The following is a 27,809-nucleotide window of genomic DNA, read 5'->3' as shown; positions in this document are numbered from 1 at the left end:
AATGAACCAGGGCAAGTGATAGATTTGTTAGTGGGGGAGCATTTTGGAGATAGTGACCACAATTTTGTGACTTTCACTTTAGTAATGGAGAGAGATAGGTGCGTGCAACAGGGCAAGGTTTACAATTGGGGGAAGGGTAAATACGATGTTTCAGGTACGAATTGAAGTGCAAAAATTGGGAACATAGGCTGTCAGGGCAGGACACAAGTGAAATGTGGAACTTGTTCAAGGAACAGGTACTACGTGTCCTTGATATGTATGTCCCTGTCAGGCAGGGAAGAGTTGGTCGAGTGAGGGAACCATGGTTGACAAGAGAGGTTGAATGTCTTGTTAAGAGGAAGAAGGAGACTTATGTAAGGCTGAGGAAACAAGGTTCAGACAGGGTGCTGGAGGGGTACAAGATAGCCAGGAGGGAACTGAAGAAAGGGATTAGGAGAACTAAGAGAGGGCATGAAAAATCTTTGGCGGGTAGGATCAAGGAAAACCCCAAGGCCTTTTGCACATATGTGAGAAATATGAGAATGACTAGAGCGAGGGTAGGTCCGATCAAGGACAGTAGCGGGAGATTGTGTACTGAGTCTGAAGAGATAGGAGAGGTCTTGAACGAGTATTTTTCTTCAGTATTTACAAATGAGAGGGGCTATATTGTTGGAGAGGACAGTGTGAAACAGACTGGTAAGCTCGAGGAAATACTTGTTAGGAAGGAAGATGTGTTGGGCATTTTGAAAAACTTGAGGATAGACAAGGCCCCCGGGCCTGACGGGATATATCCAAGGATTCTATGGGAAGCAAGAGATGAAATTGCAGAGCCATTGGCAATGATCTTTGCGTCCTCACTGTCAACAGGGGTGGTACCAGGAGAGTGGCAAATGTCATGCCCCTGTTGAAGGAAGGGAATAGGGATAACCCTGGGAATTACAGGCCAGTTAGTCTTACTTCGGTGGTAGGCAAAGTAATGGAACGGGTACTGAGGGATAGGATTTCTGAGCATCTGGAGAGACACTGCTTGATGAGGGATAGTCAGCATGGATTTATGAGGGATAGGTCTTGCCTTACAAGTCTTATTGAATTCTTTGAGGAGGTGACCAAGCATGTGGATGAAGGTAAAGCAGTGGGTGTAGTGTACATGGATTTTAGTAAGGCATTTGATAAGGTTCCCCATGGTAGGCGTATGCAGAAAGTAAGGAGGCATGGGATAGTGGGAAATTTGGCCAGTTGGATAACGATCTGCCTAACCGATAGAAGTCAGAGAGTGGTGGTGGATTGCAAATTACCAGTGGCGTACCGCAGGGATCAGTTCTGGGTCCTCTGCTGTTTGTGATTTTCATTAATTACTTGGATGATGGAGTTGATGGGTGGGTCAGTAAATTTGCAGACGATACGAAGATTGGTGGAGTTGTGGATAGTGAGGAGGGCTGTTGTCGGCTGCAAAGAGACATAGATAGGATGCAGAGCTGGGCTGAGAAGTGGCAGATGGAGTTTAACCCTGAAAAGTGTGAGGTTGTCCATTTTGGAAGAACAAATATGAATGCGGAATACAGGGTTAATGGTAGAGTTCTTGGCAATGTGGAGGAGCAGAGAGATCTTGGGGTCTATGTTCATACATCTTTGAAAGTTGCCACTCAAGTGGATAGAGCTGTGAAGAAGGCCTATGGTGTGCTAGTGTTCATTAACAGAGGGATTGAATTTAAGAGTCATGAGGTGATGATACAGCTGTACAAAACCTTGGTAAGGCCACATTTGGAGTACTGTGTACAATTCTGCTCGCCTCATTTTAGGAAGGATGTGGAAGCTTTGGAAAAGGAGCAAAGGAGATTTACCAGGATGTTGCCTGGAATGGAGAGTAGGTCTTACGAGGAACGTTGAGGGTGATAGGCCTTTTCTCATTAGAACAGAGAAGGATGAGGTGTGACTTGATTGAGGTTTATAAGATGATCAGGGGAATAGATAGAGTAGACAGTCAGAGACTTTTTCCCCGGTTGGAACAAACCATTACAAGGGGACATAAATTTAAGATGAATGGTGGAAGATATAGGGGGGATGTCAGAGGTAGGTTCTTTACCCAGAGAGTAGTGTGGGTATGGAATGCACTGCCTGTGGAAGTAGTTGAGTCGGAAACATTAGGGACATTCAAGCAGCTATTGGATAGGTACATGGATTACGGTAGAATGATATAGTGTAGATTAACTTGTTCTTAAGGGCAGCACGGTAGCATTGTGGATAGCACAATTGCTTCTCAGTTCCAGGGTCCCAGGTTCGATTCCGGCTTGGGTCACTGTCTGTGCGGAGTCTGCACGTCCTCCCCGTGTGTGCGTGGGTTTCCTCCGGGTGCTCCGGTTTCCTCCCTCAGTCCAAAGATGTGCAGGTTAAGTGGATTGCCCATGATAAATTGCCCTTAGTGTCCAAAATTGCCCTTAGTGTTGGGTGGGGTTACTAGGTTATGCGGATAGGGTGGAGGTGTTGACCTTGGGTAAGGTGCTCTTTCCAAGAGCTGGTGCAGACGCGACGGGCTGAATGGCCTCCTTCTGCACTGTAAATCCTATGATAATCTATGATTAATCTAGGACAAAGGTTCGGCACAACATCGTGGGCCAAAGGGCCTGTTCTGTGCTGTATTTTTCTATGTTCTGTGTTCTAATTCTGTCATTTCCAATTCCATAGTTAAAAAGTTGAAAATTCCCAAGATTTTCCATACGTTTCTCTACTTGGTTGAACACAATGAACAGATTGGCACTCGTATTGATTTAGGAGGATCCTGAATCACCTCTATATCACAGACAAAAAAAACAAATGGACAATTAAACAGGGCAGCCAGGAGGCCCACGATGAGGGCTCCCAAGGGTGAATGTGGACCTTCCTTGATATTTTAAGAGAATTGTAAGACGGGGGTCCAAGCTATTATCTTTGGGAGCTGCGTAGATAAATACCACAGAACCTCAGTGGGAAGTGGCACCTAAAATGTTTAAGTCCATGTTCCCATCATCCTGCACAACTTTCCAATGTGATTTATCTAGAGTGTTAAGAAGCAACACATCCCAAACTTTCAGGTTCACAAAATATCATTGAATGCCAAAACTCAGATTCTGAGATTATCGAGCGTGAATTCAATGTCTTCCTACTGAATCAGCGGGTTGTACAAATAGCCAATCATTTTGCCGGCAGTTATTCAAGTCAGGATCAATACACCGTTATTACCAGCGATGATGAGCTTGTGTACATAGAAGTATGCTAAAATAACGCAGTTCACTAGAATGGTTTCTCTCTGAGAAACCAATTAAACATTTTTTTAAAGTTCTCACAAGTACCTAACATTACTCCAGTCGATACACATGGTAGGGACTTTGGTGCTGCAGTGCTCATGGAACTTGTAGCCGCAGGTCTGACACCGGAAGCCATTTAGGAGAAATTTCTGACAGATGTCACAGAATGCCAACTTCAAAAAGGTTTTGCGGACCTTTGAACAAGATAACATGAGAATGGGTTAAAATGGCGAAACTACTGAAGAGTGTGCAAACTGAATCAAACGTAAGCTGAAGTACTTACAAAATTGTGAGTAGTTAGAGGGAGGTGGTCTAGGACCTCAACCACCAGCTCTTCACCAATCAATGAGGTAGCGTCTGTGGTCCAATCTATACGGTACTTGGGGCTGTAGATGGAGCAAGGGATTAATGGCATTAGATGGAGCATTGGAGCAAGAGGTTAATATAAGCTTTTTAAAAACAATGAAATGCCCCCTTTCCAAGATATTTTGTTCCCTATCCACACAGTAGCAGAGTAAGCATGTGCCTAGCTAACTTACTCCTAAACATTCAATAATGTTACTTGGAAACTAGTCACATGGAGCTGCTGAGATTAATGATTAACCTTCTTGCATTTAACTGTTTGTTCAGAAATGTTTGGCATCTGCAAGTCATGGGCATCAAATGTGCCAACCCACAGGTCACCATTCCAATGGTGTGTGCATCAATGTTTCAACACATTACACTACCACTTACAATAATAAAAAGAACTACTGAAAGAATGATAATATGGATCAAGAGGTCACTGTGGAAGACCTGAATCCATCGATGTGTCAAGAATTCTGTAATTTCCAATTCCATGGTAAAAGGTTGAAAATGCTCCAGATTTTTCATACATTTCTACACTTGGTCGAACACAATAAACAGTCTGGTACTCATATCGTACAGAGGTCCCAGGAGGATCCTGACTCACCCCTGTATCACAGACAAAAAAAACCAAATGGACACTGTAACAGGGCAGTCAGGAGGTCCACCGATGAGAGCTCCCAAGGGTGAATGTGAACCATCTTCAATATTTCAGAGTTGTAAGGCAGGGCGTCCAAGCTATTATCTTGGGAGCTGTATAGATAAATACCACAAAATCTCAGTGGGAAGTGCACCTGGAAAGTTTAAATCACTGTTCCCATCACCTTGCACAACTTTGCGGTTTAATTAATCTACCAATGAGGCGATAGTGTTAAAAGCAACACTTTGTAGCAAGGATAATCCAGGGAACTACAGGCCGGTGAGCCTTACGTCAGCGGTAGGGAAATTACTGGAGAGAATTCTTCGAGACAGGATCTACTCCCATTTGGAAGCAAATGGACGTATTAGTGAGAGGCAACATTTTGTGAAGGGGAGGTCGTGTCTCACTAACTTGATAAGAGTTTTTCGAAGAGGTCACAAAGAAGGTGGATTCAGGTAGGGCAGTGGATGTTGTCTATATGGACTTCAGTAAGGCCTTTGACAAGGTCCCTCATGGTAGACTGCTACAAAAGGTGAAGTCACATGGGGTCAGGGGTGGATACAGAACTGGCTAGGTCATAGAAGGCAGAGAGTAGCAATGGAAGGGTGTTTTTCTAATTGGAGGGCTGTGACTAGTGGTGTTCCGCAGGGATCAGTGCTGGAGGAGGTGGTGGAAGCAGGGACGATAGTGACAATTAAGGGGCATCTTGACAAATACATGAATAGGATGGGAATAGAGGGATACGGACCCAGGAAGTGTAGAAGATTTTAGTTTAGTTGGGCAGCATGGTCGGCACGGGCTTGGAGGGCCGAAGGACCTGTTCCTGTGCTGTACTTTTCTTTGTTCTTTTGTTGGTTTTTCCAAACTTTCAGGCTCACAAATTTATATCAGAAAAACTACCGACTAAGAAATATAAGCACCAATGTGTTTCAGAACCAGGACTGTTGGGGGTTGGAGGTTGTATGTGGCCTTATTGTAAGGTAGAAAAGAGACGTCCAAGAAATTAATCTCTGCTAACTTTGGAGAAAAATAAATAATTGTTCGTATCCCCAGAAAGTAAGTTACCAATTAGTGGTCAATAATCTTGCATGTACTGCTTATAAAGGTTTCTTAATTATTTAATCACAAAACAGGTGGTACAATCTTGTTTTTTTTAAAAATCGAGTTTTTAATTATATATTAATTTGTAGCGCAAATTACCAATATGTAAGTTGCTTACAGTCAAATGTCTTGCACCTGACTAGTTCATTCACAATTTCTTTATTTTAATGGCACAGTACCAAACAAGAATCATAGCTCGGCTGTACAATGAACCTCTCACTGATTTATTACTTGATCATCTTTTTTAACTTCTGTATATAGCTTAACTGCCAGTCCCACTACCAAGGACACACCAATGCGTGCATATCTCACCCAGATATTGCTCTTGAAGGCTACACTGCTTCAAATTCTTGCTCTGAGCTAATTCAACTTCCATTGCCTCCTAATCTGCTCCCCATGATTATCCCTCATCTGCTATTCACCCTCTCTGCCATCCCACCTCAACCTCTGCTATTGCACTTCCCGCTCTACAATTAACCAAATATAAAGCAGATGAATCTACAAGACAGACGTGCCCTGGTAATAGGATACCAAGTTATGCAAATAACTAATTTGCACAGAATTGAATTGTAGATCTGTGGCAAATCACAATCCTTCATCAAAAAGGTTTAGTGTTCTGCAGTTCCCCTTAGTCTACTAAAAGCAGTTTCATTTAGTTCCATTTTGTCAGTTTTTCCATCATCCTCTGCTGCTTTCTTAACATAACACAAAGTGTGTCAATTACAATTGCTCCTTTCATTACAAACCCACATATCCTCCAACACACTGTGAGCAACGATACAAACTGCATGCATAAAGATAATGGGCTTGATCGAACGGCCTTGTTGCGCCCGACTCGGTTACGCAACAAAGCCATTAAATCTCACGAGAGGCCTCTCACAAGATTTGCGACGCACAGAGATCTTGCAAGATCTAACGAGATCGCGTGAGGTGTTGCGATCTAGATCTCGCAACAGATTAAGAGATGTAAGATGGCTCATTTAAAAATGCCTGCGCGCGATTATCCAGAGTACGGGAAGTGAACGCCCATGCCTGGGAGATCTCGCCATGGCACCATTTAGCACTGGTCCACGTTTGTATGGGCATAAGTAATGACACCTGGAGTCGTCTCCCAGGCCATCGGAGGCCACCAAGAGGTCAGGCCTGGTACCCTGGCACTCCCGCTGCCAGCTAGGCACCCTGGCAGTGCCTGGTCTGTGTGGCACTGTGAGACTGGCAGGGGCACTTCCAGGTAGCCAGGCTGGCAGTGCCAAGGTGCCCAGGGATCAAGCCCGAGGGTGCCCTGCCCTCGAGAGCTGGGGCTCAAGGATCCCCTAAGACACAAGTTGGGGAGGTCTGGAGGCTGCAGTGGGGTAGCTGAGGAGGTTGCGAGATCGGGGTGGGATTTAACAATGGCGCCCCAACGTCTTCCTGCACTGACGTCTTGCCGAGGCCCCCCAAAAAAACCAAAGTCCCGTCTGATAGCGGGGTCTTGTCGGCGCTGCAGGTGCCGGGAAACGTCCTGCAATTTAAACCCAAAATGAGACTCTTAATTTCCGTTAAATCACGCTCAACATTTCTCAAACAAATAACAGATCACTAACCATAACAGTTTCCTAGTTAATATGAAAGATGGAACACCTCATTCAAAAAGTGATCTCTTTGTCCTAAACTTCATTTAGCTCAGATTTATGATAGAATTCTGACATTTAGCGATATGCGCTGACATCGGGTTGCAATTGCCTACTGCTGCAAGTAGAGCAGCATTTTCAAGAACATTACAGGACAGCTTTAGTGTCTTTCATTTTTAATAGAATGATATGTTTTCTCTTTCTAAGAATTTGAATACAATTACTCCATTCGGTGTTACTTAGGTGGCAATGCTTCAATTATTTTTCTTGAAATCTTTAACTATCTTTACATCACAAAGTTGATGGCTTAAATTTGCCTCTACAAACCAGAAGCAAAAATCAAATTCTCGGATTGGACTCTTTGGATTTGGAATGGAGATAGTCTGCTGCCAGATTCATCGATTACAGGATGCAGCAAGAGGTAAGGTAAATAAATCCAGAGCTGCCCGGATGATAAAAGAGATAGAGAGTGAGATGAAGCAGAAAAAAAGGTGAGGATGTCAGATCAGGTTGACAATATAATTGAGAATCAGGCTGAATATAGAAAATTCAAGCGGATAAGTGAAAAAAGAAATGGAGAGGCAAAGAGAGAGTATGAGGAGAGGACAGGCAAGGTTTAGAGGAGATGTACGAGGCAAGTTTTTTTTTTACACAGAGGGTAGTGGGTGCCTGGAACTCGCTGCCGGTGGAGGTGGTGGAAGCAGGGACGATGGTGACGTTTAAGGAGCATCTTAACAAATACATGAATAGGATGGGAATAGAGGGATACGGACTCCGGAAGTGTAGAAAATTTTAGTTTAGACGGGCAGCGTGGTCGCCGCAGGCTTGGAGGGCCGAAGGGCCTGTTCCTGTGCTGTACTTTTCTTTGTTCTTTGACTGCAGCTAACAAAAAAGGAATCCAAAAATCATCCATAGGTATATAAATAATAAAAAGGGCAGCAAGAGGAGGGGTGGGACCAAGTAGGGACCAAAAAGAGGATCTATGCATGGCCAAGTTTCTAAATCTACTTTGCACCTGTCTTTATCAAGGAAGAAGATGCTGCCAGAGTCCGAGTGAATGAGGCGGTAACTGAGATACTGGATGCGCTAAATATTGATAAAGAGAAGGTATTAGAAAGGATGGCTGTACTTAAAGTTGATAAGTCACCAGGACCAGATGGGCTGCATCTGAGGATGCTAAAGGAAAGTACGGGTGGAAATGATGAAGGTACTGGCCATAATCTTCCAATCCTCCTTAGATATGAGGGTGGTGCCAGAGGACTGGATAATTAAAAATGGTACCTCAGCGGTGAGAAAGCTTTTACAAACAATAATCTGGGACAAAATTAACAGTCACTTAGACAAACGTGGATTAATCAAGGAAGGCCAGCCCTGGCTTGTTTAAGGAAAATCATGTTTATGCTGATGAAGGGTCATTGACCCTGTACACTAACTCTCTTTCGCTCCACAGATGCTGCCTGACCAGTTCAGTATTTCCAGCATTTTCTATTTTCATTTCCTGTTTAATAATAATAATAATAATAATAATCTTTATTAGTGTCACAAGTAGGCTTACATTAACACTGCACTGTGTTTTCGAACAAGCTCCATAGTGTGGCGACTAGGGGAATTTCACAGTAACTTCATTGCAGTGTTAAGCCTACTTGTGACACTAATAAAGATTATTATTATTAATGAAGTAACAGAGAAGGTTGGTGAAAGTAATGTGATTGATGTGGTCCGTGTAGTACACGGACTTCTGAAAGGCATTTGATAAAGTGCCACATAATTGGCTTGCCAGCAAAGTTGAAGCCCATGCAGTTAAAACGGTCAGTGGCAGCATGAAATATGTCACTTGCTGAGTGACAGGAAACAAACAATAATGGTGACCAGTTGCTTTTCAGACTGGAGGAAGGTATAGAGTGCAGATCCACAGGGTTTGGTACTAGGGTTACTGCTTTTCTTGATCCAAATTACTGACAGACTTGGGTATCCAGGGCCCAATTTCAAAACTTACAGATGCCACAATACTTGGAAGCATTGTAAACTTTTTCGGAGAATAATGGTAGACTTCCAAGAGGATATAGACAGGCTGGTGGATGGGCAATGAAACTTAATGCAGTGAAGTGATACATTCTGGTAGGAAGAAGAGGAAGGAGAGATTCAGAAAGTGGTTATAAAAGCAAATGGGATCCTGAACATTATAAAATAGGGGCATAGAGTACAAAATCAAGGAGGTCATGGTGAACCTTTCTAAAACAATGCTCCAGCATCATCTGGATATTGAGTCCAGTTCTGGGCACCACACCTTCAGAAGGATACGAAGACAGAAAAGAAAGAAAGGACAATTTGCCCTTGGGTGTGATGTTTTAAACCATCAGCAATCAAGACTGATGCATTCACTGCCAAAGCTAGGAGAACAGTTTCAAAGTTATTTTGCAATATAACTGTTCTGCAAAGCAAGTCTGCTGTATACACTGTCAAAGAATGGTGACAATGTGTTGACTGAAATGTTCTGATTCTGAGAGTGCACTCCAATTTAATAATCTTTTTTTTAAAATCAGAATCTATATATTCTGAGACTCAATGGTGTGTGCAGTAAATTAACAACAACAAATCTCTACATACCAGCTTCTGTGTTCTGACTCTTGCCTTGCTTATGCTCCGTCACCTGCCATTTCTGAACAGTGTCCAGACAATTAATTGGCCTATGGCTCATGGCCAACCTCCTGTATTCCCTCCGTTAAAGCTAGTAGTGCCCAATTACTTTCAGTCATTCATTTCAACAGTTCTATTAAGGTGAAGGCTGAAGAGATTTGCATGTTCCTGTACTGCCCCAGCTTGCCAAAATTTCACATTTCAATCCCAATGTAATAAAAATAATCTTTATTACTGTCACAAGTAGGCTTACATTAACACTGCAATGATGTTACTGTGAAAAGCTCCTAGTCGCCACACTCCGGCGCCTATTCGTGTACACAGAAGGAGAATTCAGAATGCCTAATTCACCTAACAAGCACGTCTTTCGGGACCAGTGGGAGGAAACCGGAGCGCCCGGAAGAAACCCACGCAGACACGGGGAGAACGTGCAGACTCCGCACAGACTGTGACCCAAGCCGGGAATCAAACCCAGGTCCCTGGAACTGTGAAGCAATAGTGATAACCACTGCGTTACCGTGCCGCCCCCTACAGTCATTCAGTGCTGTCACACCTCAACCGTTTCACGAAAACTGCCAACTACCAGCTAAACAAAACAAAGTGTCAGCATCCCCGTGTCACTCGATTCCCCAAGAGAATTGTGAGCGCAATCAGATGCTGTCCTTGCTTTCACAGCACTTCACAAAGTGGTCGCACAGAGCTACATGCATTATCACTACTAGGCACCCATACAGAACATGAACAAAGAAAATAACAAACGATCAACAATTTTACTTGTTTCATTGAGCAAGAAGTCCTTCAGCTCCCAGATCATTTAAACCAGAAAACTGAACAATCTTCTTTTTTTTTTATATAAATAGTTTTTATTGAGGTTTTCACAAAATATCAACAACAAAATGAAAAAGGAACCCAATAGAATCAAATACAGAACAAAATAAAACAACCCCCGTGCCCCCTCCCCCCTATACATAAATAATAAATTAACACCCCAAATTAACACAAAGCAAACATAGCAAATATATACACCCCCCTCAGATCCCCCAGTGTAAACAAACAAAAGTAAAATAGAACCCCCACCCCCCCCCCACGGTTGCTGCTGCTGCTGACCATTGTCTACCGTTCTGCCAGGAAGTCCAAGAACGGTTGCCACCGCCTGAAGAACCCTTGTACCGATCCCCTTAAGGCGAATTTGACCCTCTCCAATTTAATAAACACCGCCATTTCCCACTTGGGGGCCTCGCATTCTTCCACTGAAGAAGAATCCTTAGCCTGGCTACCAGGGACGCAAAGGCCAGAATACCGGCCTCTTTCGCCCACTGCACTCCCGGCTCCCCTGCAACACCAAATATTGCGAGCCCCCAGCCCGGTTTGACCCTGGATCCTACCACCCTCGACACCGTCCTCGCTACGCCCTTCCAAAATTCCTCCAGCGCTGGGCATGCCCAGAACATATGTGTGTGATTTGCTGGGCTCCCAGAGCAACTAACACACCTGTCCTCACCCCCAAAGAACCGGCTCATCCTTGTCCCGGTCATGTGTGCCCTGTGCAGCACCTTAAACTGTATGAGGCTGAGCCTCGCGCATGAAGAGGAAGAGTTCACCCTCCCAAGGGCATCTGCCACGTCCCCTCCTCGATCTCCTCCCCCAACTCCTCCTCCCACTTACCTTCCAACTCCACCACCGAGGCCTCCTCCTCCTCCTGCATCACCTGGTAAGTTGCCTAGATCTTCCCCTCTCCAAACCCCCCCCCCCCCCCACCCCCACCCCCCGGAGCTCCCTGTCCTGTATGGTGTGTGGCAGCAGCCGCGGGAATTCCACCACTTGCCGCCTGGCAAACGCCCTTACCTGTAAATACCTAAAGGTGTTCCCCGGGGGGAGCCCATACTTCTCCTCCAGCTCACCCAGGCTCGCGAACTTCCCGTCCACAAACAGGTCCCCCAACCTTCTTACCCCTGTGCCACCCCGAAAACCCTCCATCTATTCTCCCTGGGACAAACCGGTGGTTCCCCCGTATTGGGGTCCACACCGAGGCTCCCACTTCCCCCTCTATGCCGCCTCCACTGCCCCCAGATTTTGAGGGTAGCCGCCACGGGCTCGTGGTATGCCTCATTGGAGGGAGCGGCAGCGGCGCCGTTGCCAGCGCCTCCAGACTCGTACAGTCTCAAGACGCCGTCTCCAGCCACTTCCATGCAGCCCCCTCCCCCTCCATCACCCACTTGCGCACCATTGTCGCATTGGCGGCCCAGTAGTACCCACAGAGGTTGGGCAGTGCCAGCACCCGCCCCCCATCCCTACTCCGCTCCAGGAACACATTTCTCACCCTCGGAGTCCCTCGCACCCACGCAAACCCCATTATGCTCCTGTTGACCCGCCTAAAGAAGGCCTTCGGGATAAGAATGGGGAGGCACTGGAACAGGAACAAAAACCTTGGGAGCACCGTCATCTTAACTGACTGCACCCTACCCGCCAGGGACAGCGGCAACGCGTCCCACCTCTTGAACTCCTCCTCCATTTGCTCCACTAGCCTCGTGAAATTAAGTCTATGCAGTGCCCCCAGCTCCTGGCCACCTGGACCCCCAAATACCTGAAGCTCCTCTCCGCCCTTTTTAGTGGGAGCTCGCCAATCCCCCTCTCCTGGTCCCCTGGGTGAACCACGAACAACTCGCTCTTCCCCATGTTGAGGTTGTACCCTGAGAAATCCCCGAACTCCCTGAGGATCCTCATTACCTCTGGCATTCCCCCCACCGGGTCCGCCACATATAGCAGCAAGTCGTCCGCATAGAGCGACACCCTATGCTCCTCCCCACCCCACACCAAACCCCTCCAGTTCAACTGCCTCAGTACCATAGCCAGGGGTTCAATCGCCAGTGCGAAGAGCAGGGGGGACAGGGGACACCCCTGTCTCGTCCCTCGATGCAACCGAAAGTACTCAGACCTCCTCTTGTTCGTGGCCACACTCGCCATCGGGACCTCGTACAACAGCCTAACCCACCTGACAAACCCCTCCCCAAACCCAAACCCCTTCAGCACCTCCCACAAGTACCCCCACTCTACCCTATCGAAGGCCTTCTCAGCGTACATCGCCACCACTATCTCCGCCTCCCCCGCCGGCATCATAATAACGTTCAGAAGCCTCCGCACATTCGCGTTCCAACTGTCTCCCCTTCACAAACCCCGTCTGGTCTTCGTGGATCACCTGCGGCACACAATCTTCAATTCTCGTGGTTAAGACCTTCGCCAGTACCTTGACATCTACGATTAACAACAAAATCGGCCTGTAAGACCCACACTGCAGGTGATCCTTGTCCCACTTCAGGATCAAGGAGATCAGTGCCCGGGACATCGTCAGGGGCAAAGCCCCCGCCCTCCCTTGCCTCATTAAAGGTCCTAACTAGCAACGGGCCCAACAGGTCCACATATTTTTTGTAGAATTCGACTGGGAAACCATCCGGCCCCGGTGCCTTCCCCGCCTGCATGCTCCCTATCCCTTTGGCCAGCTCCTCCAGCCCAATCGGGGCCCCCAATCCCGCCACAAGTCCCTCCCCCACCTTCGGGAACCTCAATTGGTCCAGAAAGCGGCCCAACACTCCCTCCTCCAGTGGGGGCGCGGACCGATACAGTTCCTCATAAAAGTCCCTGAAGACCCCATTGATGCCAACCCCACTCCGCACCACACTCCGTCCCCCATCCTTAACTCCCCCGATCTCCCTAGCTGCGTCCCTATCCGAAGTTGATGCGCCAGCATCCGACTTGCCTTTTCCCCATATTCATAAATCGCCACCTGGGCCTTCCTCCACTGCGCCTCCACCTTCCTGGTGGTCAACAGGTCGAAATCGTCCTGGAGGCTACGCCTCTCCCTCAACAGTCCCTCCTCAGGCACCCCCGCATACCTTCTGTCTACCCTCACCATCTCCCCCACCAGCCTCTCCATCTGCTCTCTCCCCTCCTTGTGGGCCCTAATGGAGATCAGCTCTCCCCTAACCACCGCCTCCCATACCATCCCCACTCGGACCTCCCCGTTATCGTTGGCCTCCAGGTATCTCTCTATGCATCGTCGGACCCGCCTCCTCATCCGCCAACAGCCCCACCTCCAAGCGCCACAACGGGCGCTGGTCCCTCTCCTCCCCCAGCTCTAGATCTACCCAATGCGGGGCGTGATCCGAAATGGCTATCACCGAGTACTCGGTATCCTCTACTCTCGCTATCAGCGCCCTACTCATAATAAAAAAGTTGATCCGGGAATAAGCCTTATGGACATGCGAGAAGAATGCAAATTCCCTAGCCCGCGGCCTTGCAAATCTCCAAGGGCCACCCCTCCTATCTGGTCCATAAACCCCCTCAGCACTTTAGCCGCCGCCGGTTTCCTACCCGTCCTAGACCTGGAGCGATCCAGTGCCGGATCCAACACCGTGTTAAAGTCGTCCCCCCCCCCCCCCCCCCCATTATCAGGCCCCCCCACTTCCAAGTCCAGGATCCGACCCAACATGCGCCGCATAAAACCCGCATCGTCCCAGTTCGGGGCGTACACGTTGACCAGCACCACCCTCTCCCCTTGCAACTTACCACTTACCATTACGTACCTGTCACCATTGTCTCACACAATGCTCGACACCTCGAACGACACCCTCTTTCCCACCAAGATTGCCACCCCTCGATTTTTGGCATCCAGCCCCGAGTGAAACACCTGACCTACCCACCCCTTCCTCAGTCTTACCTGGTCTGCCACCTTCAGGTGTGTCTCCTGGAGCATGACCACATCCGCCTTCAGCCCCTTCAGGTGCACGAACACCCAGACCCGCTTGACCGGCCCGTTCAGTCCCCTTACATTCCAGGTTATCAGCCGGATCAGGGAGTTATCAGCCGGATCAGGGGGCTACCCGCCCCCCTCCCCCGCCGACTAACCATAACCCCTCCTCGGCCAGCCACGCGCCTGCGCCCCACGCCCGGCCCGTTCCCCATCTACTCGCTCCAGCTCCCCCTTGACGATACCAGCAGCAACCCCATTCCCCACCCCCACCCACCCCCCCACCCAGGACCCCTCCGAGCTGCTTTGCTCCCCCCATTGCACTCCCGCAAGTCAGCTGACTCCTGCTGACCCCGGCCACTCCCGCCTCTCCTTCGACTCCTCCCATTGTGGGACATACCCTCTTCCTCCATTACCCTCTTCCTCCATTATCCCCTCTTCCTCCATTATCCCCTCTTCCTCCATTATCCATCAGCTGGCTCTCCGCCTCCCCCTTCCATCCCAAGCGCGGGAAACAACCCTCTCTTCCTCACCCCGGCCCCGCCCCCTCCAGCGCGGGAAAAATCCCGCGCTTTCCACCTGCCCGGCCCCGCCACCTCTGACGCAGCTCCTTTTACAGGCCCAGTCCCCTCACCCCCGACTCGGGCCTCACCCTCCCCCACGGGGCCCCATCCCCCGTACCGGCCATCCACCCCTACTCCATTTACTTACCCCCCCTCCAAGAGCCCACCCGACAGACCCAACCAAAACAGTGCCCAACCCACCCTAACCACCCACACCGAACCAAAAAGAAACAAGAGCAAAGAACCCCCCCTCAAAATGTAACACACGAACAGCAATCCCTGACCACCCATCCCGACCCTCAGTTTGTGTCCAGCTTCTCGGCCTGAACAAAGGCCCACGCCTCCTCCGGGGACTCAAAATAACGGTGCCGGTCCTTGTCCCACAGACGCGCCGGCTGCAGCATGCCAAACTTCACCCCCATCCTGTGCAGCACCGCCTTCGCCCGGTTGTACCCGGCCCTCTTCTTCGCCACTTCCGCACTCCAGTCCTGATATATTCGAACCTCCGCGTTCTCCCACCTGCTGCTCCTCTCTTTCTTAGCCCACCTGAGCACACACTCCCGATCAGCGAACCGATGGAACCGCACCAGCACCGCCCGTGGCGGCTCGTTAGCCTTGGGCCTCCTCACCAGCACTCTATGGGCCTCTTCCAGCTCCAGGGGCCCCTGGAAGGACCCTGCTCCCATCAGCGAGTTTAACATGGTGACCACATAGGCCCCCACATCCAGCCCCTCCGGGAGGCCCAGGATCCGCAAATTCTTCCACCTCGACAGATTCTCTATCTCCTCGAACTGTTCCTGCCATTTCTTGTGGAGCACCTTGTGCGCCTCCACCTTTACCGCAAGGCCTAAGATCTCGTCCTCGTTGTCGGAGATCTTTTGGCAGACCTCGCGGATCGCCACCCCCTGGGCCGTCTGGGTCTCCAGCAGCTTGTCGATAGAAGCCTTCATCGGCTCCAGCAGGTCCGCTTTGATCTCCCTGAAGCAGCGCTGGATAGCTTCCTGCTGCTCCTGCGCCCACTGCATCCACGCTGCCTGATCCCCGCCCGCCGCCATCTTGCTCTTCTTCCCTCGCACTTTCTTTGGGTTCACCACCACTTTTTTTAGTCGCCCCACTCCTGGTCCAAGGCATACACTGTTGGGGTATATTGCAATCTTCTTCCCACACCGGGAAATGTCGAAAAAATTCCGTTGGGGGCCCTGAAAAGTCCGTTCCAAGCGGGAGCTGCCGAACGTGCGACTTAGCTCTGCATAGCCGCAACCGGAAGTCAAAACTGAACAATCTTCTGATAAACATTGTCACCATATGACTGATATGGGACTCCTGGCTAACAGCAATGTGGGTGATTCTTCCTTGCTCAATTTGGGACGGATGACAAATAGTGGTCAAGCAAGTCATGCCCACTCTCATACCCATCACTGCAACTTTAACACAACTCAGAAATGTGTGGCTCTAAAAATAAACATATATTCGCCATATTTCTGTGCCCGATTCACCACATGTGATGGAGAGTGGCGAGCATACGAGATGACCGTGGGGCAGCACGGTAGCATTGTGGATAGCACAATTGCTTCACAGCTCCAGGGTCCCAGGTTCGATTCCGGCTTGGGTCACTGTCTGTGCGGAGTCTGCACATCCTCCCCGTGTGTGTGTGGGTTTCCTCCGGGTGCTCTGGTTTCCTCCCACAGTCCAAGGATGTGCAGGTTGGGTGGATTGGCCATGATAAATTGCCCTTAGTGTCCAAAATTGCCCTCAGTGTTTGGTGAGGTTGCTGGGTTATGGGGATAGGGTGGAGGTGTTGACCTTGGGTCGGGTGCTCTTTCCAAGAGCCGGTGCAGACTCGATGGGCCGAATGGCCACCTTCTGCACTGTAAATTCTATGATTCTATGACACTGGCCTAAAATGTGGTCTCTCATCCTATTTTTCAGCAGGAGCAGGAAGATAGGGATGAAAATCGCAAGAATTAATTGTCAACATACTTCTCATTTGACATTTGTCCACTATGATTTTCAAACAAACCTCAATTTAGGCAACCCGCACTTTATGTTGCAAACACAAAGCAGCCTCAAAGTACTATGGAACTGGGTAACAGACAGGGCAACACTTGCTAAACACATGATGCATTCACTATATAGAGTGGAAAAATGAATGAACGGGTGTCCCTTAAATGGCAAACAGGCCAAGAATGAGGAAAATGCATTCCAAATAGCAATTCAGGATGAAAATAAGTGCTCCTCAATGATAGTCATTCCTAGCTACCTAACGCCCCAATCAGTAATTCACTCTATCGGCCCAAACCCCACCACAATATGACACCACCTTCCCCTTAACACAATGCTGCAGGCCCACCAGATTTTCCAATTCAATTGGGGCCGGTTTAGCTCAGTTGGCTGGACAGTTGGTTCGTGATGCAGAGCAAGGCCAACAGCGCAGGTTCAATTCCTGTACTGACTGAGGTTATTCATGAAGACCCACCTTCACAACCTTGCCTGTTGTCGGAGATGTGGTGATTCTCAGGCTAAATCAATACCACTCAGCTCTCCCCCTCAAAAGAGAAAAGCAGCCTATGGTCATCTGGGACTACGGCAGGCACACCAGATTTTCCAATTCCCCAAAAAACAGTAAGCAGCCACAAGTGTTCACACAGGCAACTTACCAATTACATTTAAATGAGGCCTGATCAGAAAAGTGGTTTGAGCCTCTTTCCAGCAACAAGTCTAACATAGGGGCCCATATTTTCAGAGGCATGTGACCAAAGTCAATTAAATTCATGGTGGAAAATCAGTGCATCAAACAAGCAATAGCATTTAATGTAATGTGGAAACACCTCTGATAGCACATTTTGAAGAATTATTTCATATTATTCCAGACTTCTTTCTGGAAAGCATTTAGCTCGATTTTGTCTCACAAAATTGAGTCATTTTACATTCCTCAGGCCAGGATCAAGAACAACTCACAAAGCTTTATTAATTACAGTAAGAACACATTGGAACGGAATATTGACAAACTTCATTTGATATCAATAATTTATTCAGTGCATAATGTACATTTGACTCCACCATTGAAGAACATAACAAACCAGTCAACTATTATTCATGTTAACTGAACAAACAAAATGTTCTTACCATCCCTGTGGCAGCCTGAAGACTGCACAGCAATCTGGCTGAAGACCTCGGACTTTCAAAGCCTTTTTTAGGCTGTCTTGTACAGTCATACCTGGTCTCACACTCACCTACAGCACCACATAAAGGAAGGGCAATAGGTCAGATATGCACAAATGTTGTGCCCAAATATTAACTTATGCTAGCCATTTTAACGTTTTCTACAAAAACCGTGAATACATCATTTGTACAAGGAAACCATGAATACATCATTTGTGGGATATCATTTGTGGGATATAAGGAATCTAATGGATGGTATTCAATGCCCTCCTCGAGGTGACTTTGGAGATTATGATGGGGGAGGAAGGCATTTAATTGGATGGAAGGCTACTAGTTGGGAATCCTGCCACTTTGCTGCCTTTGCCCCGATTAAGTCTGGAGAAGGAAGGCTAAGGGCCTTCCTGTCCCCACATCAATTGAACCCTCATTGGGCAATTAAAGGGTCTCACCCTGCCACTGATGGAACTCAGCAGCAGCCCAGACAGTCACCACAATGGAAGCCTGGCAATCAGGCACCCAAGTAGCAGAAAGCAGCCCCCTGTTCAAAGATATTCAGTCCCTCATTAAAGGACCCGGCTTTGGGAAGGTAGGGACACTTCGAGAACCATCCCTGGCTCTTGCTGATCCTGGGCCTCGAGTGGGCGTATTGCCAGCAGCTACCACTGCTACCGCAGTAGCGCTGACAGCAATGAGGATCTGCCAGCCACTGATTGGCTGGGAGGGGGTGAGACTTTTGCCTCCAGTGTACTGGAGTACATTGTCCCGGGGAAGGCCCATCTGGGGCTACTGAAGTACCTGACTGGTACTTCATTCAGCACCCCTAGCCCAAAGGAGACGGCACCAGACTCTCGCCGGCTCTCCAGCCAGCAAGTGAGACTCCCATCGCCTGGATTAAATTCCACTCGAGATATCCAATCCACAAAATCTGCAACACAGTCATGCTTTTGGCCATTTTACCTGCACTTGCCCTTTCAGGGAATTTGTATTTTAGACTTTTTCTGTTCATCCTCACACTTCAGGGTCAGGGATAGAATTAGCTCTAATTTTGATTCAATCATTTCAATGCATCCGCCCCACCCACCACACATAACACCCTCGCCCTGCAGGACTGGTAAGCTCAAAACACTTACCACCCTGAACAATATTGTTCAGAGTCCAGAAGAAAACTAAATATATCTATCTATGGGCAATGTCAGTATATTCTTTATAGTCAATAGTAAAGTGTCTTACTCATTAATATGGGTGTGCCTCTGGGTGTGGTTCATAAAATTTTGTTACTGGCCCGAGTTTGAACACAGCATTTGGTAGCAATTATACTTTCAGAAAGGATTAAATACAAGCTCTCATAAATTACCTACTGGAAATCATAAATTATTCTTTTATCCATCAATAAGAGTCTGTCTAACTCTCGAGCAGCCAGGTTTTGACAGAACTTTTTGGATACCAAATACTATAACATGAACATACTTGTCTCCATTCTCAGTGAAGCAATACCAATCAAGTAGGACAGGCGTACAAAGATCAAGCGCTATTTTTTTCTGCCATTAAATACTCTTCTGACACTGTTACCATGGTGATTAGATGCTATCAGACAGCCATGTTGCCATGGTCCACTCACTGCTTCGTTGTCACTGAATATTCCCTGCAGTCAATTCCAAATCAACATATTGATTCCTTATGAGAAACTGAAATCTGCAGCAATATAATGTTTACATACATAGTTCACATAGGATCTAAAGCACAGAAACAGGCCATTCAACCCAACCAGTCGAAGCGGATGTTTAAATCATGGCGCAAATCATCGTGAATGACTATGATTTAGTGGCTATTACTGAAACATGGTTATAGGATGGACACGACTGGGAGTTAAATATCCGAGGGTATCAAACTATTCGGAAGGACAGAGTGGGTGGTAAGGGAGGTGGTGTAGCTCTGTTATTTAAGGATGACATCCGAGCAATATTAAGGGATGACATCGGGGCTATGGAGGATAAGGTTGAATCCATTTGGGTGGAAATCAGGAATAGTAAGGCGAAAAAGGCACTGATAGGAGTAGTCAATAGGCGACCAAATAGTAACATTACGGTGGGGCAGGCAATAAACAAAGAAATAACCGATGCATGTAGAAATGGTACAGCAGTTATCTTGGGGGATTTTAATCTACATGTCGATTGGTTTAACCAGGTCGGTCAAGGCAGCCTTCAGGAGGAGTCTATGGAATGTATCCGCGACAGTTTCCTAGAACAGTATGTAATGGAACTTACGAGGGAACAAGCGGTCCTAGATCTGGCCCTGTGTAATGAGACAGGATTGATTCATGATCTCGTAGTTAGGGATCCTCTCGGAAGGAGCGATCACAATATGGTGGAATTTAAAATACAGATGGAGGGTGAGAAGGTAAAATCAAACACTAGTGTTTTGTGCTTAAACAAAGGAGATTACAATGGGATGAGAGAAGAACTAGCTAAGGTAGACTGGGAGCAAAGACTTTATGGTGAAACAGTTGAGGAACAGTGGAGAACCTTCCAAGTGATTTTTCACAGTGCTCAGCAAAGGTTTATCCCAACAAAAAGGAAGGACTGTAGAAAGAGGGAAAATCGACCACGGATATCTAAGGAAATAAGGGAGAGTACCAAATTGAAGGAAAAAGCATACAAAGTGGCAAAGATTAGTTGGAGACTAGAGGACTGGGAAATCTTTAGGGGCCAACAGAAAGCTACTAAAAAAGCTATAAAGAAGAGTAAGATAGACTATGAGAGTAAACTTGCTCAGAATATAAAAACAGATAGTAAAAGTTTCTACAAATATATAAAACAAAAAAGAGTAGCTAACGTAAATATTGGTCCTTTAGAGGATGAGAAGGGAGATTTAATAATGGGAGATGAGGAAATGGCTGAAGAACTGAACAGGATTTTTGGGTCGGTCTTCACAGTGGAAGACACAAATAACATGCCAGTGACTGATGGAAATGAGGCTCTGACAGGAGAGGACCTTGAGAGGATTGTTATCACTAAGGAGGTAGTGATGGGCAAGTTAATGGGGCTAAAGGTAGACAAGTCTCCTGGCCCTGATGGAATGCATCCCAGAATGCTAAAAGAGATGGCTAGGGAAATTGCAAATGCACTAGTGATAATTTACCAAAATTCACTAGACTCTGGGGTGGTCCCGGCGGATTGGAAATTAGCAAACGTGACACCATGGTTTTAAAAAGGAGGTAGGCAGAAAGCGGGTAATTATAGCCCAGCGAGCTTAACTTTGGTAGTAGGGAAGATGCTGGAATCTATCACCAAGGAAGAAATAGCGAGGCATCTGGATGGAAATTGTCCCATTGGGCAGACGCAGCATGGGTTCATAAAGGGCAGGTCGTACCTAACTAATTTAGTGGAATTTTTTGAGGACATTACCAGTGCAGTAGATAACGGGGAGCCAATGGATGTGGTATATCTGGATTTCCAGAAAGCCTTTGACAATGTGCCACACAAAGGTTGCTGCATAAGATACAGATACATGACATTAAGGGTGAAGTAGTAGCAGGGATAGAGAATTGGTTAATTAATAGAAAGCAAAGAGTGGGGATTAATGGGTGTTTCTCTGGTTGGCAATCAGTAGCTAGTGGTGTCCCTCAGGGATCAGTGTTGGGCCCACAATTGTTCACAATTTACATGGATGATTTGGTGTTGGGGACCAAGGGCAATGTGTCCAGGTTTGCAGACGACACTAAGATGAGTGGGAAAGCAAAAAGTGCAGAGGATACTGGAAGTCTGCAGAGGGATTTGGATAGGTTAAGTGAATGGGCTAGGGTCTGGCAGATGGAATACAATGTTGACAAATGTGAGGTTATCCATTTTGGTAGGAATAACAGCAAAAGGGATTATTATTTAAATGATAAAATTTTAAAACATGCTGCTGTGCAGAGAGACCTGGGTGAGCTAGTGCATGAGTCGCAAAACGTTGGTTTACAGGTGCAACAGGTGATTAAGAAGGCAAATGGAATTTTGTCCTTCATTGCTAGAGGGATGGAGTTTAAGACTAGGGAGGTTATGCTGCAATTGTCTAAGGTGTTAGTGAGGCCACACCTGGGGTATTGTGTTCAGTTTTGGTCTCCTTATTTGAGAAAGGATGTACTGGCACTGGAGGGTGTGCAGAGGAGATTCACTAGGTTAATCCCAGAGCTGAAGGAGTTGGATTACGAGGAGAGCTTGAGTAGACTGGGACTGTACTTGTTGGAATTTAGAAGGATATGGGAAGGATCTTATAGAAACATATAAAATTATGAAGGGAATAGATAGGATAGATGCGGGCAGGTTGTTTCCACTGGCGGGTGAAAGCAGAACTAGGGGGCATAGCCTCAAAATAAAGGAAGTTGATTGAGGACTGAGTTTAGGAGGAACTTCTTCACCCAAAGAGTTGTGAATCTATGGAATTTGTCATGCGAGAGTGCCTTAACCTGATGAGATACTGTTTAGAATATAGAACAGAGAACGATGTTACAGCGCAGTACAGGCCCTTCAGCCCACGATGTTGCACCGACATGGGAAGTCAAAAAACAAAAGCCATCTAACCTACACTATGCCATTATCATCCATATGCTTATCCAATAAACTTTTAAATGCCCTCAATGTTGGCGGGTTCACTACTGTTGCAGGTAGGGCATTCCACGGCCTCACCACTCTTTGCCTAAAGAACCTACCTCTGACCTCTGTCCTATATCTATTACCCCTCAGTTTAAGGCTATGTCCCCTCGTGCTAGCCATTTCCATCCGCCGGAGAAGGCTCTCACTGTCCACCCTATCTAATCCCCTGATCATTTTGTATGCCTCTATTAAGTCTCCTCTTAACCTTCTTCTCTCTAACGAAAACAACCTCAAGTCCATCAGCCTTTCCTCATAAGATTTTCCCTCCATACCAGGCAACATCCTGGTAAATCTCCTCTGCACCCGCTCCAAAGCGTCCACGTCCTTCCTATAATGCGGTGACCAGAACTGTACGCAATACTCCAAATGCGGCCGTACCAGAGTTTTGTACAGCTGCAACATGACCTCATGACTCCGGAACTCAATCCCTCTACCAATAAAGGCCAACACTCCATAGGCCTTCTTCACAACCCTATCAACCTGGGTGGCAACTTTCAGGGATCTATGTACATGGACACCTAGATCCCTCTGCTCATCCACACTTCCAAGAACTTTACCATTAGCCAAATATTCCGCATTCCTGTTATTCCTTCCAAAATGAATCACCTCACACTTCTCTACATTAAACTCCATTTGCCACCTCTCAGCCCAGCTCTGCAGCTTATCTATGTCCCTCTGTAACCTGCTACATCCTTCCGCACTGTTGACATCACCACCAACTTTAGTGTCGTCTGCAAATTTACTCACCCACCCTTCTGCGCCCTCCTCTAGGTCATTGATAAAAATGACAAACAGCAACGACCCCAGAACAGATCCTTGTGGTACGCCACTTGTAACTGAACTCCATTCTGAACATTTCCCATCAACCACCACCCTCTGTCTTCTTTCAGCTAGCCAATTTCTGATCCACATCTCTAAATCACCCTCAATCCCCAGCCTCCGTATTTTCTGCAATAGCCTACCGTGGGGAACCTTATCAAACGCTTTACTGAAATCCATATACACCACATCAACTGCTCTACCCTCGTCTACCTGTTCAGTCACCTTCTCAAAGAACTCGATAAGGTTTGTGAGGCATGACCTACCCTTCACAAAGCCATGCTGACTATCCCTAATCATATTATTCCTATCTAGATGATTATAAATCTTGTCTCTTATAATCCCCTCCAAGACTTTACCCACAACAGACGTGAGGCTCACCGGTCTATAGTTGCCGGGGTTGTCTCTACCCCCCTTCTTGAACAAAGGGACCACATTTGCTATCCTCCAGTCCTCTGGCACTATTCCTGTAGCCAATGATGACATAAAAATCAAAGCCAAAGGCCCAGCAATCTCTTCCCTGGCTTCCCAGAGAATCCTAGGATAAATCCCATCAGACCCCGGGGACTTATCTATTTTCAGCCTGTCCAGAATTGCCAACACCTCTTCCCTACGTACCTCAATGCCATCTATTCTAATAGCCTGGGTCTCAGCATTCTCCTCCACAACATTATCTTTTTCCTGAGTGAATACTGACGAAAAATATTCATTTAGTATCTCGCCTATCTCTTCAGACTCCACACACAACTTCCCATCCCTGTCCTTGACTGGCCCTACTCTTACCCTAGTCATTCTTTTATTCCTGACATACCTATAGAAAGCTTTTGGGTTTTCCTTGATCCTACCTGCCAAATACTTCTCATGTCCCCTCCTTGCTCGTCTTAGCTCTCTCTTTAGATCCTTCCTCGCTACCTTGTAACTATCAAGCGCCCCAACTGAAACTTCACACCTCATCTTCACATAGGCCTCCTTCTTCCTCTTAACAAGAGATTCCACTTCTTTGGTAAACCACGGTTCCCTCGCTCGACGCCTTCCTCCCTGCCTGACCGGTACGTACTGATCAAGAACACGCAGTAGCTGTTCCTTGAACAAGCTCCACATATCCAGTGTGCCCAACACTTGCAGCCTACTTCTCCAACCTATCCCCCCCAAGTCATGTCTAATGGCATCATAATTGCCCTTCCCCCACCTATAACTCTTGCCCTGCGGGGTATACTTATCCCTTTCCATCATTAACGTAAACGTCACCAAATTGTGGTCACTGTCCCCAAAGTGCTCACCTACCTCCAAATCTAACACCTGGCCTGGTTCATTACTCAAAACCAAATCCAATGTGGCCTCTCCTCTTGTTGGCCTGTCAACATATTGTGTCAGGAAACCCTCCTGCACACATTGTACAAAAAACGACCCATCTAATGTACTCAAACTATATCTTTTCCAGTCAATATTTGGAAAGTTAAAGTCTCCCATAATAACTACCCTGTTACTTTCGCTCTTATCCAGAATCATCTTTGCCATCCTTTCCTCCACATCCCTAGAACTATTTGGAGGCCTATAGAAAACTCCCAACAGGGTGACCTCTCCTTTCCTGTTTCTAACCTCAGCCCATACTACCTCAGAAGAAGAGTCCCCATCTAGCATCCTCTCCGCCACCGTAATACTGTTTTTGACTAGCAGCGCCACACCTCCCCCTCTTTTGCCTCCTTCTCTGAGCTTACTAAAACACCTAAACCCCGGAACCTGCAACAACCATTCCTGTCCCTGCTCTATCCATGTCTCCGAAATGGCCACAACATCGAAGTCCCAGGTACCAACCCATGCTGCCAGTTCCCCTACCTTATTTCGTATACTCCTGGCATTGAAGTAGACACACTTCAAACCACCTACCTGAACACTGGCCCCCTCCTGCGAAGTCAAATCTGTGCTCCTGACCTCTATACTCTCAATCTCTCGTACCCTAAAACTGCAATCCAGGTTCCCATGCCCCTGTTGCATTAGTTTAAACCCCCCAAAGAGCACTAACAAATCTCCCCCCCAGGATAGTTGTGCCCCTCAGGTTCAGATGTAGACCATCCTGTCTGTAGAGGTCCCACCTTCCCCAGAAAGAGCCCCAGTTATCCAGAAATCTGAAGCCCTCCCGCCTGCACCATCCCTGTAGCCACGTGTTTAATTGCTCTCTCTCCCTATTCCTCATCTCATTATCACGTGGCACGGGCAACAACCCAGAGATAACAACTCTGTTTGTTCTCGTTCTGAGCTTCCATCCTAGCTCCCTGAAAGCCTGCCTGACATCCTTGTCCCCTTTCCTACCTATGTCGTTAGTGCCAATGTGGATCATGACTTGGGGCTGCTCCCCCTCCCCCTTAAGGACCCGGAAAACACAATCCGAGACATCACGTACCCTTGCACCTGGGAGGCAACATACCAAACGTGAGTCTCTCTCGCTCCCACAAAATCTCCTATCTGTGCCCCTGACTATCGAGTCCCCAATTACTAATGCTCTGCTCCTCTCTCCCCTTCCCTTCTGAGCAACAGGGACAGACTCCGTGCCAGAGGCCCGTACCCCATGGCTTACCCCTGGTAAGTCCCCCTCCCCACAAGTATCCAAAGCGGTATACTTGTTACTCAGGGGAACGACCGCAGGGGATCCCTGCACTGACTGCTTCTTCCCAGTCCCTCTTACAGTTACCCATCTATCTCCAATCTTTGGTGTAACTAATACCCTGAAGCTGCTATCTATGACCCCCTCTGCCTCCCGAATGATCCGAAGTTCATCCAACTCCCGCTCCAGTTCCCTAACTCGGTCTTGGAGGAGCTGGAGATGGCTGCACTTCCTGCAGGTAAAATCAGCAGGGACACTAACGGCATCCCTCACCCTTAAAGGTGTTAAGACTCTTGGAAGTTTGATGGAACATTTTAAGGAGTTATTTAATGTTGCAATATTTTCTGAGCTATCTTTGAAGGAAGGGGTGTTAAGAGATCCAATGTTTATTTAAGATGTTAAGTTGAGTTCATGGAATAAACAGTGTTTTGTGTTTAAAAACCCACGTGTCCATAATTGTAATCCCACACCGAGGGAAAAAAGCCGTGTGCTAGGAAAAGCAACATTAAAGGGTGAAGTTGGTTGAACTCCATGATACGCCTCGCCCATAACAATTGGGGGCTCGTCCGGGATAAAGTCTATCTATTGGATTGGCTTTTGTGAACTAAAAGACAGTGAAGGATTGTTGCTTTTCTGGTGTGGTACTTTAGTTTAAGTGGGGAGAATGTTGTGAACAATGGCTCTTTCAGAGGCTCAGAAGTTTTTGGGGGTGGAGAATGTTACACGTAGTACCTAACGGACAAAAACGAAAACCAGACTGTTAGATTTGGCAAGCACATTGCAGTTAACATTACCTGACAAAATGCGAAAAGATGAGGTAATTATGGCGGTGGTTAAGCATTTAAAGTTGCCTGAGATAGAGTTTGACTCATTGGAAGTGGCAAAAATTCAGTTACAAATTAAACAAATGGAACATGGGAAAGAATTCAAGCGGCTGGCATACGAGAGTGAGAGAGGGGAAAAAGAGAAAGAGAGTGAGAGGAAAAAGAAAGAGAAAGAGAGAGAGAGAGAGGAAAAAGAAAGAGAAAGAGAGCGAGAGGAAAAAGAAAAGGAGAGAGAAGAAAGGAGAAAAGAAAGAATAGCCCTAGCAGAACAAAAAGAAAAAGGGAGATACAGATCAGGGAAAAAGATAAAGAGGGTGTTTGAACAGCAGAAAACGGCCATGAAACATGACAATCAGTTAAAATTGGCAGATGTAAAGCGACACGTACAGTTGGAGGAGATGGATGAGGGTGATGAGACAGAGCGTCATAGCCGAAGATGTGGTGAGGATATATTTAAATATGTCCAAGCATTATCAAGGTTTGACGTGAAGGAAGTGGAAGCCTTTTTCATTTCATTTGAGAAGGTAGCTAAACAAATGAAATGGCCACAGGACATGTGGGTGTTACTGATTCAAACAAAACTGGTAGGTAGAGCTAGTGAAGTGTTTGCATCACTACCGGAGGAGGTATCTGCAACGTATGAGGAGGTGAAGAAATCAATCTTAAGTGCATATGAGCTGGTGCCTGAAGCTTACAGACAAGGGTTTAGAAATTTAAGGAAAGAATTTTGTCAAACTTACATGGAGTTTGAAAGGCTCAAACAGAGTAATTTTGATAGGTGGATAAAGGCTTTGAAAATAGACGAAACGTATGAAGCTCTCAGAGAAATTATACTTTTGGAGGAGTTTAAAAATTCAATTCCTGATGT

General features: G+C 47.0%; 1 protein-coding gene across 1 annotated transcript in view; it reads right to left on the bottom strand.

Annotated features, from left to right (window-relative positions):
- The window catches only part of raf1b (Raf-1 proto-oncogene, serine/threonine kinase b), a 140,261-nt gene that overhangs the window by 74,365 nt on the left and 38,087 nt on the right, over positions 1 to 27,809 (bottom strand). The window contains exons 3-5 of the mRNA XM_072472564.1: positions 18,027 to 18,133; positions 3,544 to 3,646; positions 3,306 to 3,454 (exon numbers count right to left, since the gene is read on the bottom strand). Of these exons, the coding sequence (XP_072328665.1) occupies positions 3,306 to 3,454; positions 3,544 to 3,646; positions 18,027 to 18,133 (359 nt within the window). The remainder of the gene's footprint in view (positions 1 to 3,305; positions 3,455 to 3,543; positions 3,647 to 18,026; positions 18,134 to 27,809) is intronic.

The sequence above is a fragment of the Scyliorhinus torazame genome, chromosome 13 (assembly GCF_047496885.1).
Source record: "Scyliorhinus torazame isolate Kashiwa2021f chromosome 13, sScyTor2.1, whole genome shotgun sequence".
Classification (NCBI taxonomy): Eukaryota; Metazoa; Chordata; class Chondrichthyes; order Carcharhiniformes; family Scyliorhinidae; genus Scyliorhinus; species Scyliorhinus torazame.
The sequence above is the reverse complement of the archived record's forward strand: the minus strand, read 5'-3'. Positions and strand labels throughout refer to the sequence as shown.